The 16,181-nt window shown below is 45.6% G+C and overlaps 1 protein-coding gene across 1 annotated transcript; it reads left to right on the forward strand.

Annotated features, from left to right (window-relative positions):
• The first annotated feature begins 1,386 nt into the window (after positions 1-1,386).
• On the forward strand, positions 1,387-6,725 carry naa30 (N-alpha-acetyltransferase 30, NatC catalytic subunit). The gene is made up of 4 exons (XM_083933641.1): positions 1,387-2,423; positions 3,398-3,521; positions 3,770-3,825; positions 5,448-6,725. Exons 1-4 carry the CDS (start codon positions 1,563-1,565, stop codon positions 5,583-5,585), a joined length of 1,179 nt encoding a protein of 392 aa, XP_083789767.1. The 5' UTR covers positions 1,387-1,562; the 3' UTR covers positions 5,586-6,725.
• Positions 6,726-16,181: the final 9,456 nt, after the last annotated feature.

Here is a 16,181-nt window from a genome sequence, read left to right on the forward strand (position 1 = left end):
AACTGCAGTGTTGATGCAAAGGAGGAAAAACAGTAACCTACTGTACAGTATATCCAGATCCTCCACTTGGCGTCCTCTGCTGGTGTAAAGTAGACAAGTCAACAGTTCTTAAAGGGTTGGGAACCTCTCAGCCAGAGGTGGATTAATGCACAGGCTGGCCTAGGCTGCAGCCGAGGGGCCCCAGGTGTGCACAGGCCCCGGATTGGCCAGATTACTTTTATTTTTTTTAATTTACCTCACTGGGAAAACCATATTGCCTCCTGTTGGGGCCCTTAGAAACATTAAACATTTTAAATTACTGATTGGATTGATATGGGAAAAATTTACCCAATCAGCTGCCATCATGTGGCCGGGTTCATACGGTCAGTTTTGTTGTCAAATGATACGTCACGCACTGTTATTACACAGTATAGTGGCAAAATGTCAGAAAGGAAATGTGATAGAGCATGAAAAAGAAAAGCACAACTGAAAGAACAATAGGACCAAGATCTACTGAAGAAAAATCCTAAATTGACAGGATTTTTCAAGGTTGCAGACTCTTCTTCTGTTCTAGCCGGTTTTTTTCTGATAAAGCTGATTAATAATGTGTGGGGGGCCCAAACAAACAGTAGCCTAGGGGCCCATGAACACCTTAATCCGCCCCTGTTCTCAGTGCAACCTCCTAAAAATCCCAATCGTGACCCACTTCAAGTGTGTCCAGTTTTAATTGTCTGTGCTTTTCTTCTCTTATGGGCAAACCATCGTATTGTTGGGTCTATGTAAATCATAAATAAGTCGTAGAGTGTGGTCTATACCTAGTCTGTAAAGTGTCCTGAGATAACTTTTGTTATGATTTGGCACTATAAATAAAATTGAATTAAATTGGATTGAATTGAATTGTGTTTACATTCCTGCTCTGAAAGTTCTGTTGCAAATAAAAGTGTTATAAAAACTCTCTGCACAAGGATCAGTTTTGAACCAGAATGAATTTATAATAACACTAAAATGTATTCTTGCACAAGAAGAGAGCATACAGTACACCTAACAGCAGTGTCTCAACATGAGGGCAGTCCTCAGAGCCCAAATCCTTTAAACATGCAGTTTGAACAGAAACGGTTGTCATGGTGATCTATTTAGAAAACAAAGTCAGTTATCTCGGGTCTTCCCAAAACAACCACCAACTCTCCTGCTGACTCCGCAACACACTCCCTGTTCCCACAGTGAAACACAAAACAATTGACACTTATAATAACATGTTGACTATTTTTCCCCCCATCAAAAAGTCAATAACAGTTATAAAAATCCAGTATTTGAATCTGTCATGCGTTACGCCACTGTCGTAAAACGCCTCTCTCTCCGCTGTTGCAATGGCGTTTGCTGCGACAGCACTTTCCGGCAGCAGGGAAACCGAGGAGAAAGCAGCGACAAACGTCTCCAGCGGATCCGTGATCGCCTCAGAAATCCCCGGGTTTACGCGATATTCGGTGAACTAACTTGTATATTGGTTGTTTATCCCCTTCGCCCCGCGGATGAGCTTGTGTTCAACGTTTTCCTCCCGTGAATCTCCACCTTAATGCGGTGGGATGGCCACAGTGCCGCCCGGGCCTAGTAGCGCACTGCCTGCAACCCCGGCTGAAGTTCCTTCTTTCCCCGGGGCTGGGAGCGCGGAGCCGGCGGGGGGAGACGGAGAGCGGGCCTGCCACGGGGACGACTGTGTAACCGCCGGTACAGGGAAGACGTTGGAGCCGGTAAGCGAAGTGAAGAGGTCGGTTAATAAGAAGCAGAAACACATGCTGGCGAGGGCTAGCCCGGCGGCGCTGCACCTCAGGATGCAACCGCGAGAGCAGCAGGTTAACGGGCTGTCCGGCCCCTCCGAGGACCCTGACAGCCTCCACCACACAGGGAACATGTCCGACAACCCGAGACCGTCCGTGGACAACTGTGACAGCAGCAGCAGCGGCAGCAACGAGGAGGCTCCGGCCGCTAGAAACAATAGTGAGCACTACCAACACGAAGGCCACAGCCCCTTCTCCAAAAACGGCAGTCACTCGCCGCTGGTTAACAACAGCATGAACGGGATGCCGGGTTTCACGAGAACCGAGGCGGCCCGCGGGCACCTTGGGGACGAGGGGAAAGAGGAGTTTGACCTCACAGAGCCACCGAGACCGCCGAGCGTCGAGTTACCGGACGCCGGGCCCGGCGGAGTGGAGAGCCTCGCTGACCCGCAGCAGCTGCAGCCGCCGGCCGCGGAGCTGGCCCGGCTCGACCTGAGCGGCTCTCCCGGCAGAGCGGAGGAGGACAGCCACGGTATCCGCTATGTCCGCTACGAGTCCGAGCTCCAGATGCCGTGGATCATGAGACTGATCACCAAGGACTTGTCTGAGCCTTATTCAATTTACACCTACAGGTACTTCATCCACAACTGGCCGCAGCTCTGCTTTCTGGTGAGTGGGACACTAAATCCACCTCAATGTGGAGAAAACACTGCATTTATTCACTCTGTAAACAAATAACTAAGTGTGAGCTACACTCTTTGTTGACCTTAAGGTGCCTAGCATTATGGGACTGGGTGTGACTGCATGCCTATAGCTTTCCATCACCTGTCAGTGTGTCTCAAAGGCAACCAGACACAGTCATTCTACACACACACACACACACACACACACACACACACACACACACACGCACACACACAGCTTGATCACTCACATGTTCATGTCACTGACAGCACATGGGTTCGGAAGTTGTACTGACAATGTTGACAGCTCCAGCACCTGTTTTCCTATCACACAGTCTTGATCCATGTTGGTTTATTTGAAGTTAGTCTGAATTAATAGATGTCAAATCAAGAAAGCGTTGAAATGACATGATATTATCACTTATATACCTTTTTTAATGGAATTCAACTGCATACAACAGCCTTGTTAACTTCCTGTCAGCTGATGACATTCACTGCAACAGGAATCAAAGTTGGACACATTTAAAGTGTTTACGTTTACATCTTTGAAACCGCCTATAGTTCATCGCTGACTTGAAGCTTTTTTTGTCGAGTCACATGTAGAGGAACTTGGGAGCAAGCAAATGTTTAAAGCCCTTACTTTCCAGTTTTAGTCCAGAGTAATGAGCTGTCAGTGGGTGTTTCCTCCTGCGCTTACAGTGTCCACTCAGGGTTTTCTACTCTGACGAACACTGTCCTTTCTTTGTTTATCCCCTGAGCCCCAAGGTCATAAACTTCCCTTTTCCAGTTTTTCTGGAACGACGCATCTAACGCGAGAGGAAATGCCATGAAAATAAAGGGTCAGGGGTCACGCTCACAGAACCAGCACGACTGGCGGGACGACAGGAACCGCAGAGGAACAGTTGCTAGGCTTTGAGCTAAGACACACGAGAGGACCTAACTGTTGTGTGTCTGTCACAGGCCATGGTGGAGCAGGAGTGTGTCGGAGCCATCGTATGTAAGCTCGACATGCACAAGAAGATGTTCCGTCGCGGGTACATCGCCATGCTGGCTGTGGACTCGAAGCACAGAAGGAAAAGCATCGGTGAGATCTGGACTCCGCATGTCATATACAGAATTAACAGTGACGTTTTCATAATTTGGAGCTGAGACCACGCTGTGCGACTGTGTCTTTTGTGCTTTCTTATCTCTTAAAATACGTGTATTATTTAGATTATTCATTTTTTATCTTTTGCCTTTCTTATACTACCAGATGTCAAGCCAGGAACATAGAAAAGACAAGTGTTATTGTCCATTTGCGTGCCATCGCTGACTCAGACTCTTCTCTTTCAGGTACTAATCTGGTGAAGAAGGCCATCTATGCCATGGTGGAGGGTGACTGTGACGAGGTAAGATACGTAGACTCACAGATTCTTTTTTCTTTTCAAACCACATTTTGACACATCCAGAAAAGCCTGAAACGCAGTTATGAATTTGCGAAAACGTGCACAGGTTTTATGCCCGACATGTGGGCACGCGTTCCCAAGATGTGTGCCAGCGTGTTCACTCATAACGTCGACGCAAGTGTGCAGTCGAGGAGAAGACAACCCGCCACCAGTCCAGGCTGTACAGAGAAAGGATAAGAAATTAAAAAATGATCCCTTAAGGAAATAGTTCATTCTTACAACAACAACAACACATTGAAAAGTGTTGGTTTGCGGTTTTAGTTGGGTGGTGGCCCGACACCAAAGCCTCTGTGCGTGCAAGGACTAGTTTCTTTGCCCCGTCCTTCACTCATCTCAGTTCGCCGGTAACCTTGGTGTGATCGTTAGCTACTCAAAGCCTTTCAGCATCTTCCCACTACGAACTAGTTCATTTTCTCTGTTTCTCTCTGAACAGCCGCGTACTGACTCACCCGCTTCTTTTGAAACCTGCAGAAATGGCAAGTGTGTGAGGCTGAAATCAGATACCGCATTAAACTTTCTCTGATGTCTTTGTCGACGGAGACCAAAGGACGGCTAATGATTCACCGCATTAATTATCTTGCTGTTGATGCGATTGTGTATCGACCAAGTGCACGCTTTTATAGAAATGCCTGTTTTTTTTCACCATTCGAGCAACTGCACACACTGTAATTGGGTTGTAAGCTGCATTTTTTTTTTCGGCCCTTGATTTAATTGGACTAATATGCAGCTCTTCACATCTATTTTCACTCCATTTTTAAAGACAGATTTTTGAAAAACCTTCCGGTCTCCATTGTGCTGTGGCTTCATGCTCTCAAATGCTCATAGGCAAATATCCCGCGCTACCAAATTGAGTCTGAGTTTTATTTCCCAGCTGCTTTGCTTAATGTAAATGTCTGTCAACAGCAAACTTAGAACTTGACTATCAGACCGTCTGTGAACACACAAGCAAGATGGCTGAACTATCCCTTCTTGCGACTGCATTATTATGCAACGTTTCCCTGACAAAAAACACATGTTACTGAAGGTCACTGTGGTAGCGCAATGAATGGAAATGAATAGCTGCTGGGATGGAAGGAACATTTGTACGCTTTGGAAACAGGCGGCAATGTGCAACACTCAACCGCTCTTAGATGTTATCGTGTTTTATTACTGCACTGTATCGAATCACAGTCAATGTCATTAGTTTCTTTTTTTTACTGCCATGTGTTCTGTTTCCCCCACTTAATATCATCATAAGCATATACTTGAATACTTGTAACGACGCATGCTGGCCTACTGTCCCATTATTAGGTCTTACTGGGACGGAGCCGTTGTTAGTGTTATTGTGTACTGTGCTTTTCTGCTCCGTGACATGGGAAACAGCTGTCTTAGATCAGACAACAATGTCTTCTTCTCTTCTGTCTTATTCCTAAGTTTATATAGAAATAGAAATGATATATTTAGGCGTATCCGCGTCTAGTTTACTCATTAAAACTTGATTTGCACATCAACCAAATGTGTCTTTTGTACCAGGCTACAAGGATGTATAAAACAAAGCAGTGACATGGCCGTCTGTGTGTCCTCAGGTTGTATTGGAGACCGAAATCACCAACAAATCAGCCCTGAAGCTGTACGAGAACTTGGGTTTTGTCAGAGACAAGCGGCTGTTCAGATACTACCTGAACGGAGTGGACGCGCTGCGGCTCAAACTGTGGCTCCGCTAGAGGAAAGAAGAGGGGGACGGGGGAGGACGGGACAGCGGGTGCTGTTCACCTCATACGCTATCTGCTCGACAGCTTCAGCTCTGCCCTGGTCATTTCACTCTTATATACATACACACACACTCACTCACACATACACACACACACACCTGTGTTCAAACATAAAGAGTACGCGCATAGGTATGCATAGACACGCAAACATGCCCTCTTTTTGTCCTTGACCTGTGAACAACTGTTGTTTAGGCAGAAATGGACTTGACATCCCACCTGATGTTCTCATGAAAGGGCCCCCTGATACTTTCTGTGACGAGGAGGGGGAGGGAGGGGGCGTTGAATGAGGGTGGTCTCTGGGATGACCTTGACTGGGGACAAGATGACCTTTTGACCTTCAAGCCTGGACGCCGCATCGAACCAGGGGACGCAAGGTGTGACGCGGCTCAAGCGTGGATGCGCGTCACCACGCCAGATCCTCCTGCAGAACACGGGACAAGAACAGACTTAAAGCAAACAACAACACATGAAATAAGGAAGCGGGGCAGTAAAAAAAAAAACAGACTGGGAAGAAAATATTTGTGGAGTTTATTTTTGTGTTTCTTTTTTAACCTTGTGAGTTGTACGGGGGGTGGGGTGGAAAAAGCTATAGTATGACTGTGTGTGTGTGTGTTTTTTTGGAGTGTTTGGCTTGTTTTTGTGTGCATGTGTAGGTGGCGTGGTTGGTTTCACCGTGAGCAAGTGAACGTGTTTGTGCGACTGCGTGAGCGCATGCGTGGTTGGAATCGTGCGTGCCGTCGTATGTTTTTCGTTTCCCATCCTGTCCAGTGGGCGCAGCATCTTCCTGCTGCTGTTTCCATCTCCTGCCTCAGCCTCCAGGACTGAAGCCTGTAAAGATATGCATGCATTTATTTCAACATGAGTGTGGGTGGGGGGGATGTGTGTGAAGAGTGTGTGTTGATCGACCCAGTCGTGAGGCTTACCCTTCCGAAACCTCTTCCCGTGTTTGGTGCAAGCATGTCGGCGCAGAGCAGTTGATCGGAACAAATCACTCCATTAGCACCTCAAACTTTGTGGATCTGCCAACCGTATTTTTCACTTGGGTGTCCACTAAACTCTCCTCATCAAACCCTTCTTCCTATTATTGCAGATCAGAGCCTGTCCCCCCCCCCCCCCCCCCCCCCCCCCCCCCCGAATGCACTGCCAGCTGCTGCAAAATTCCCAAAAAGGTGTAATTTACAGGGACTCTTTGATAATGATGGTGTGGTCAAACGTGTCCTAACAGCCATCAGTTTACTCCTTTTTTCAACTATTCGTCTATTTCTCCTTATTGCAAGTGCCACGCAATCCATCAGCACTCTCAGCTACAAACGGTTCGCCAACGGGCGTCACGCAGCAGCCTCGGACTGCACCAGACCAGAGGCGAAGTGTTACATATGCTAGAATGCTGTGTGTGTGTGTGTTTGCGTGTGTGTGTGTTTATCTCTTGATAAAAAAAAAGGAAAATAGACAAGTATTCTTAGCAGATGATATTTTATTCTTTTGTTTGCTTTCAGTTGGTTTAGATTGTCTAACATACACCTGTATAACCTCGCGCTGCTCGTAAGCGGCTGAGCCCACAATGCACTTCCCAGGTGCCCTAACCCGATGCACAACCAACCTCGCTAACATTTTAAGATTTCCGAAACCTGGAGCGCGTCGTAGATGCACCAGGATGTTCCAATCCACACTAATTATGGCAAAGACAGTTTGCTTCAACCGCTTAGTTTTTTTTTTTTCTTCTTCTTCAAAGTGATATGAACAAAGGTCAGGTGCACTTCTTTGGAAATTTGCTGCAGTGTGTATGTATGTGTGTGTGTGTGTGTGTGTGTGTGTGTGTATGAACGTGTGTTATTTTGACAATGAAGTGGATCTGTCAGACTTTTATTTCTCTACTTTCAGAGGCACCGCACAGGAAGATGACAGCCTTTGAGGTGCTGTGTTTAGTTCCAGCCTTTAAAAGACAACAGGAAGGGACGGATCACACATCTTTTTTTTTAAAGCTTTCCAAGGATGCGTGCTCGATGTGCTAGAACGTGCGGGGGACAGTAGAGGGAAAAGTGAACCCTGAATCGGCTTTGAGTGTTCAAAGTCAAATCGGTGAAACAACCTACATCACAAGTATTTTAATGCAATTTTAAGTCAATTTCACATTATGCAATTGGACATTTGCACGTTTTTATCCTGCCTAAAATATTTAGAGTAAGAAGCAATGCAAGATACCGTCCTGTAGCACAATCAGAGTTCAATCTGCTACAAAATATTGACTTCAGAACACGCCAAAGTCTCCAGCGAACATCCACGGTAGTCAGATGTTTGAGCCCGTCTCCATGACAGCACAGGACCTTGTTCATTTTTTTGGGTCTATGTCCCCAGGACTGAAAGGGAGAGAAGCTGTTTGCAGAGTTTCCACCCACATAGCAGCGTGTGTACGTATGTTTGTGTGTGTGTGTGTGTGAGAGAGATTGCATTTGGAACAATGGATCAGATGACCTATTTTTCTTTTCAGATTTGTACACGAGTGTTGTTCTATTCCTCGGATATATTGAGAGAATGTTTTTTTTCTTTGTTTGTTGTGAATCATCTGTCGGGAAGGGGGGCGGCTTGGGTTGATTTGTCAGATTTGATTCTCATATTTAATTTCTGTGCTACTTTAGCCCATCAACAAGAATTATGAGCTGCTCTAGTCCCTGAACACCATCTATTATCCTTACTGCTCATCTGACACCATTTGAATTTCGATCATCAACCCCTGTAAACCTCCCCTGGTTTATTTTGGAGTTTGAAATCTTCGGTCCGTATTGGACACTTGTCTCCCTTCTCGTGTCGCCTCACTGCCTTTTCTTCCTTTATACAGTGACTACTGATGGATGAAAGGACAAGATGGGTAACCCCTTACAAAATCAACCTGTCTCGTTCTTTCAAACCAGCTGTCAGTATGAGGGCGTGTTTTAGATTTTTAAGGAAAAGTGTCTGTTATCTTTTTTTGTTTTACTCCTGTGAAACTCTGGCAGTTCCTTATGGGCATTACAGCCTGTCACAAAGAGCCAAAGGGCTCCGTTTAGCTCATGATCACAGACTGAAGGGCTTCGTCATCGATATCTATTTGTAGCCATGGCCTGTGGTGTAAACGTAGTTTTACCCAGCTCTCTCTCTGACAATGCATTTGGAATAGGTTTTGACTTGACATGCCAGTTCAGTGTTCACAGATATCAGAGGCAGTTCCTTTCCTCCTCCTGGATGTCCCGGCCGCGCAATCCAGGTGGCTTACTGTAACAATCACACGCCCACTTCTCTGTCCTCACCTTGGGCAACATCTGCCATCCTATATTTCTAGTGTTACAATTATAAATTCCCCCCCAGAAACCAGTTTGCGGGTCAGATAAACAACATTTGTATTGGCTGTCATGCTGCACCACAAAAGGCTGTGGTCCCTACAACCAACGGAGCAACCACAGGGGCTTCCTGCTGTCTTTTTTCGGGGCGGCCAGCGCTGCCATCCACGAAGCGTGCAAAGGGGAAAGCAAAAAGGTTTTTTTTGCATGTCAGATTTCTGTTTCCCCTGTTCCTCTTCCCCGTCCCCTCTCTTGATTTTGATCTGGAAAATGTCCGATAGCTTTTATTTAATGTGGAAAAAGAACACAGAAATAAATTATTTGATTTTTTTAATGCTGTAAACTTGGTTATCTTGTCTGCTGTCTGGAGTGGTTTTCATTTAAAGACATTATTCACACTATAGGCTGTTATAAGAAGAGTCACAATCAGACATCTAAGAGAATTGTTTATTGGATCATTTATCACGTTTCATATCTACATAAACAGACAAAAAGTGTCCACTATGTTACATCACACCCTTAAACAGTATTATTGCATATAAACAGGCAGTGTAGATTAAGCAAATCAGATTCCTCTCGAAGTTGGAGCTTCGACGAAAAACGATGTATTGTCATTGCTCTCGACGCAAATATTTAGTCTTTTCTGTCTGAACTACAGCGTCATGACTTTTTCTAAAGATGTAAGGAGTTGATTTGACTACGCATCATTGCATCTCAGCACTGTGACTTTCTTGAGCTGGATGTGTGGGTCAAAACGTTGCCTTTATCCATCCCTGTCTGAACCAGATTAATGCACAAAAGCCATTATTGTGTGCAAAAATGAGCTGGTTAAAAAAAAAAATCACTTCTGAAAGTATGAACCTCTGCCCCAGTGTCTTCAATGTTTGTGCTTTTCCAGCCAACATTCACTAGAAAACTCTGTAACGGGCGTACGTGTGAAAAGACGTAATAGTCATGCACTTCAAAAACAATTGCAAGTGGCAAAAGAGTGAATATCAGAGTTATATTGTACATCAAAATGTGTTTTCTGCTACATACTTTTGTAGGATTATGCTATTTTGTATGTGCGTCACACGGTAACTTTTATGATCAAATGCCTTTGAATAAAACATTTAACAATTCCACAAAAATCACATTTAAACAAAGCACTAATTCCAATGAATTATATGTGAAGGTTTCTGAAATGTGTGAAAAGTTTGCTTGAAGGAAATAGTATTTTTGGAAACACCCTTATTCGCTTTCTTGCTGAGAGTTAGGTGAGAAGACGGATTCCACTGTTTCATCTGTCTCATAAATGTGAAGCTGATGTGGCAGCGAGGAGATACTTAGCTTAGCATAAAGACTGGAAACAGGAAAAGAGCGAAGCCTAGGTGTTAGTAGTCATAAGGAAACCAGTGGAGACTCCAGAATGGTTTTGGTACCATTTGACAGAACCAATCATGCAGTTTGCCCCCAGTCTCTATGCTAAGTTAGAGGTCATGCCTTTGTTCCCTTGGTCCTATGTTCCCCGCTCGGGGTTATGCCGAAGGATATGTCAGTAAGCCGTGGCTAGCAGAAGGTTAGCTTAACTTAACTTAGCTTAACTGGGAGTGTACCTATGTTCCCCAGGTCCTGTGTTCCCTGCTGTTCACAGAAAGGGTCCTATGTTTCCAGGTCTGCTATTTTTTCTACAATCAGTGCCGAAATCACGGAAAATAGGCCTATGTAGACCCTAATTCTGAATTAAATCCGCGAAGGCAGAGGCTTATGCGACCCCGCTCAGGGAACATAGGGATGACCCCGCTTACCATAGGGGAGCGTACGTATGTTCCCGGGTCCTATGTTCCCCGCTTTGTGTGTGACCGAAGAACATAGGACCCTTTTTATGTTCCCTGCAATGGAGTTAGGGGTAGAAGTGGGTTTTCTAGGAAAAAAGGGTCCTGTGTTCCCTGGGTCCTATTTTTCCCGGTCACATACAAAGCTGGGAACATAGGACCCGGGGGAACATAGGTACGCTCCCCTAAGTTAAGCTAACCGGCTGCTAGCTCGTGTTTACTGCTCTGTCCACTAAATACGACGCTGCAGACAGAAGACAGTTAGCTTAGCATAAAATACTGGGGGGCACATCTAACCTGGCTCTGTGCAAAGGTTAAAAAAAAATCCACCTTCTGACATCTCTCAAGTTCACTGGCCTCCCTTACTGTTGTATAATGCTAAGCTAAGCTAAATGCATGGCCGTAGATACAGTATGTAAGGGTCAAATATGAGAGCGGTGTTGATCTTCTCACCAAACTCTTGAGCGAATAAGAGTATTTCCCAAAATGTTGAACAATTCCTTTACATATCCTAGATGTGTACAGGAAAAAAAAAACAACTATTTACACTAAAATGACTGACCCAGAGTCAGCTACATATACAGTGCACATATTTACATTGTTTATGCAATGAAACTCTTCTACAGCCCTTTTTTATTACTCGACAGAAAACCCACTTGTCAACACTTCCCCCTCCTCTCCGAAAAATGGACCAGCAATACTTTTATCCAGCCAGTACACAGTTAATTGTTTTCTTTACAAGCAGCAAATTATTTTTTTATATCAAAGTGCATCGCGCCAGAGTCAACATCACCATCATATTCAGGTAAAGTACTCACATTGGTACTTTTAGAATGGGGGGGGGGGGGGGGGGGGGGTTATACAACGCTGACCTTTGTGCAGCCTGTGCAAATGTTCCCTACTCAGTCACACTCTGTGGATCAGATGAGTCACAGCCCAGGGTGATTAGAGATGCGGTAGTCATAGCAATGGGGGGCTGTTTGCCGAACCTCCTCCTCTCCGTCAGAACTCGTCCTCGGAGCTGTCCGCCAGCAGCATGGCCTGGTCCTGACGGCTGGTCCCAGGCTCTCGAGGTTGCTGTGGAAGAAGAATCGACTTAATGCTCAATTCAAGATCGAGCTTCAACAACAAGTGAAACAAGTAATACGTGACAAAAAAAGCAAGTGGTATTGACCTCTGGCTGCCTGACCTTCCTCCTCTGGTGTTTGAAGCTGTTCCTCCTCTTGCGGTGAATCATCCTGATGCTGTAGAGGGCACCGACGATTAGCAGGGCCCCAGTGATGCCAATGCCCACCGGGGCCAACATGCCAGACACATAACCCGCCTGCCGATAGTGCAAACACAAAAGGTCAAAACAGAGCAGAGTCCTTATCAAGTCAAATTCAGGCTCTAATGCTTAAACTCCACATTATCAAAAAAGTGGTGGTTGATCATGGATGAAGAAAGATGACTTACACAGCTTAACAGATATTTAAAATGAACAATATTGACAGCTTTAACCACCACTTTTTTTTTTATGGACAAGACTTGTTCAGTGCAGCAGGGGGCAGTCTTACCTTTTCTCTGATCAGCTCCACCCAGCTCCGCACTAGAGGAAAGGAGGCACAGATTAATCACCATTTCTCTCTTATACTGGTGAAGGTATGAGCATTAAATACACTACGTTATAAAAAGATGATTTAGCTCTCATACTCAGCCCCTGGTTACGTTGAACCCAGATAGGAGGTGGAGGGATGAGGCTGTACGGAGGGCGCGTTGAGGATGTTTTAGGCGCTTCTGTTAGGTCCTCGTCGCTATCGTCCTCCACCGATTCCTCGGAGTTCTCGTCGTCCTCATCTTCATCTTGCTCCTCTGTTAGGAACCAAATTAAAAAAAAATATCTGGGCGGCTGGTGGCACAGTGGAACGCATGTAAAGAGGCTGAATGTCTTCGAGGCGGCGGCCGCAGATTTGACTCCGACCTGCCGCCCTTTTCTGCATGCCCCCCTCCCTCTCTCACCCCATTTCCTGTCTGTCTTTTATAATAAAGGCTGGAAAAAAGTGCCAAAAAATAATCTTAAATTAAAAAAAAAAGATTATCTCAGCAGCCAAGAGGGAAGGCTCAAATTTACGACTGAAAGGAAAAGATAATTCAAATCAAATATTTCTTTCACTTGGCGACAAAACTCGTCTTACCCTCAGACTCCATCTCTTCCAGCCCTGATCTGGATTTGTGCGCCGGCTGATCAGTTGCCATGGTTACCGTTGTCATAGCATGCTGGAGGGATGAGAAGGAGCCGGTGGTGGGCAGCTTCTCTTCCAGATTCAGTGTCCTCACAGCACCTGCACGTCGCAAAGCACATGGCCCGAGGAGATAAGCAGGAGAAGTGGAGGTTTTCACATACTGTGCACAAATGCAGCTATGACTCACAGCTCATCACATAATGTGTCTCCAGGTGTAACTATAAGTGTACAAGGTGTCTTATTAGACTTTGAGTATGTGAGTTGTAGAAAAAGAAGGCCAAAGCAGCATTATGGTACATGAAGTTATTGTTTCACAGAGCGTTATGTTGAGATACATTCATTCATTCTGCTCCTGCCACATCACCTCTCTCAGAGTCATCCTCCAGCTCAGCTCCGGCCTGACGCTGTGAAACAGACGGACCCGAGGAGCCCATTGGCTCCAGGAGCTCCCCGCCGGACGTCTGCCAAGGTGACGTCCAGTCTGGCATCAGCAGGGGTGGGGCATGCGAGGGGCCGTCGCTGTCTGTCTCCACGGTGACAAGCTGGTCCTCTGACTGAGGCGTTCCTCCCGTCGCCATGGCAGCAGGAGGCTGAGCGCCGCCGGACATCGGTGTGGCCGCTGCCGCTGCTTCTGCTGCTGTCCCCTCTGTTGTGACGTCTTCAAAGGGCTCAAAGATGAGAGGGAGAGCCTCCGACGACATGGTGCCCTCTGTGGCTTCATCCTGAGACGGCGGGATCACAGTGTCCGCTGTGATAGTGTCAACGCAAGCACAAAGACAGAAGGAGGGTCAGGATATGTAGCTGGTGACTTTCTAAAGTTACCACCTTAGAAATAATGTCTGTGAAGATTCAAACGCTTCCTTGTGTCACCTTTATCATCTTGACTGAGCACCTTTTGCTCTGCATTGTTATTTTTATTTTATATTAGTTTCTTTCTAAAGTTACCAGCCAATCAGAATTTACACTAGCCTATTTTTTCTATCTTTTTTCAATCTATCTATCTATCTGTCCATCTATCCATCTATCTATCTATTCATCTATCTATCTATCTATCCATCCATCCATCTATCCATCTATCCATCTATCCATCCATCTAATCCTTCTTATGGTCCTTTACAGCCTCGACTCTAAAATGACTAGTTGGTAAGAAATTGTCTGTTTTGTGTTGGCCATTTGGCATTAAATGTTCCTTTCTTCGTTTCTCTGTCCCTCATCCCCTGCCTCTTTCCTCTTCCCGCCCCCCAGGAGTCCGTTCCAACCACCGCCACATTTAGTTTAATCTGAACTTTTTTCTTTACTTTACTAACGTTAGCTAACTCCCTCCTCTTTCAGTCTATTTTCCCGCTTCGGCTTCGTTCTTCTTCTTCCTTGTGTTTTGTGTTGGACGCTCCGTTCGTTTCCATGGTTTCTCACACTGGTTTCACTGCAAACTGCACACAGCCAATGGGCGTATGATACATCATCACGTTGCATTACGGCACAGCGTTCGTGGGAAACGTAGTAAGTACTGCCACAGGGATAAATGACCGAGAACAGAGCCTTGTATCATGCATGCAATGTCTCATATTGTACATCACTGGCCAAACTGGGTAGTAAGTTATTATTAACACCCGCCCAAATGAATTTTAACCCGTATTTGGCGGGTTGGCGGGTGTTACTTGGCTGTGACATCACAACTGTACAGAAGTCCTGACGGCTCGTTTAAAAGCACAGTTTTTGAATACGGGCTGTGTGCATTTCTCTGTAGATTGAGCTTTTGGATACTGTTACAGTATTTATAAAGCTGCTTTATAACGAAAGAATACATGGAAATCTCCCTTTACAATATGGGACCTTTAATTTTCAAATGGCAGAATTAATTGGCCCTGCGATAGACTGGCGTCCTGTCCAGGGTGGACCCCGCCTCACGCCCGATGTCAGCTGGGATCGGCTCCAGCCCCCCGCGACCCCGACAGGGACAAGTGGTTGAAGATGAATGAATGAATGAATGAATGAGAATTAGTTGGATCTTCTGGCAAAAGTTGCATGCAGTTATTTTACACAGCTCTGCTTACAGCTAAAATAAATATTTTCTATTGCAAAGCAGAAACTGTATTCATTTATATATATATATATATATATATATATATATAAATATAATACCGAAGTATTTATGACATGTAGTTTTCCCATTAGCAGCACTTGCATTCCCTCAGAGCCGAGTTCAAAGAGCAGCTAAGACACAATGAAAGGAGGATTGTTTGCAAAACGGTTCTTTCTAGATAAGAGGCGACCACAGAGGGGGGGCTGTCACTGGAGAAACTGCCACTGCATATCTCCCGGGCATTTCCTTTAGTCTAGAGTGTTTCTAAAGTAGGCTGAAAAACGCTTCTAAAGACCGCAATCCTTTTATATAACGCTGTTGGGGGAATTGAGTTTTTTGTGTCAGCTTCCTTTCTGTCGGGAGGAAGCTTCATCAAACAGACAGTCCCCAAACGGACGGCAGGAACACATATTGGCTCAGACAGATTCCTCTAATCCATTTCCCTCTCCTGCATCACTGAATAATCACCTGCCTGTTTCTTTACAATAGTCTGGATGGGAAGTGTGAAGGGTGGGAGAGAAAGAGAGGAGGGTTGAGGGGATATGTAGATAGAAAGTGGGGTTGAATCCCTCCAAAGACTTGTATAACACACCCCGCGAGCTCGTTCCTTGCAGTTGCGTGTAGAGGACTAGAAATAGAAAGTAATTAGACTGCCACGGGTCCCAGCTGGGGTTCAAAGTGGAGCGTGGTAAAGCGGCCGTCTTTCTTTGCCAATCATCAAAGGCAATCTCTGCCACTAGACGTGTCGTTTTCATTTCCGCCTTGTTTTAATGAAGCCTCCTGAAACCCTGCAAACGCCAGCAAGCCAGAAAATAGGGTTTGTTGTGTAAGGAAGTCTTACAGGCTGACAGTGACTACAGAGCATTACCTTACACCGGGGATTTTGTGTGTCTGAAGTTTGGACATGTTGAATAAGGGATTACAGAAAGAGTTACCCAACCAAAAAAAGGCAATTTTATCAACATCTAACTTACCTCCACCGGGCCTCGCTGCCTCAGTCCACAGGCTTTCTGTTCCATCCTCACCAGGCATCAGGTTTGGTCCTATTTCCGCTAACAGGGGGTCTGGGAGGGAGGACATTGTAGCTCCATCGTGGCCCCAAATTGACAAATGTG

This window comes from Echiichthys vipera (genome assembly GCF_963691815.1).
Source record: "Echiichthys vipera genome assembly, chromosome: 19".
Lineage (NCBI taxonomy): Eukaryota > Metazoa > Chordata > Actinopteri > Perciformes > Trachinidae > Echiichthys > Echiichthys vipera.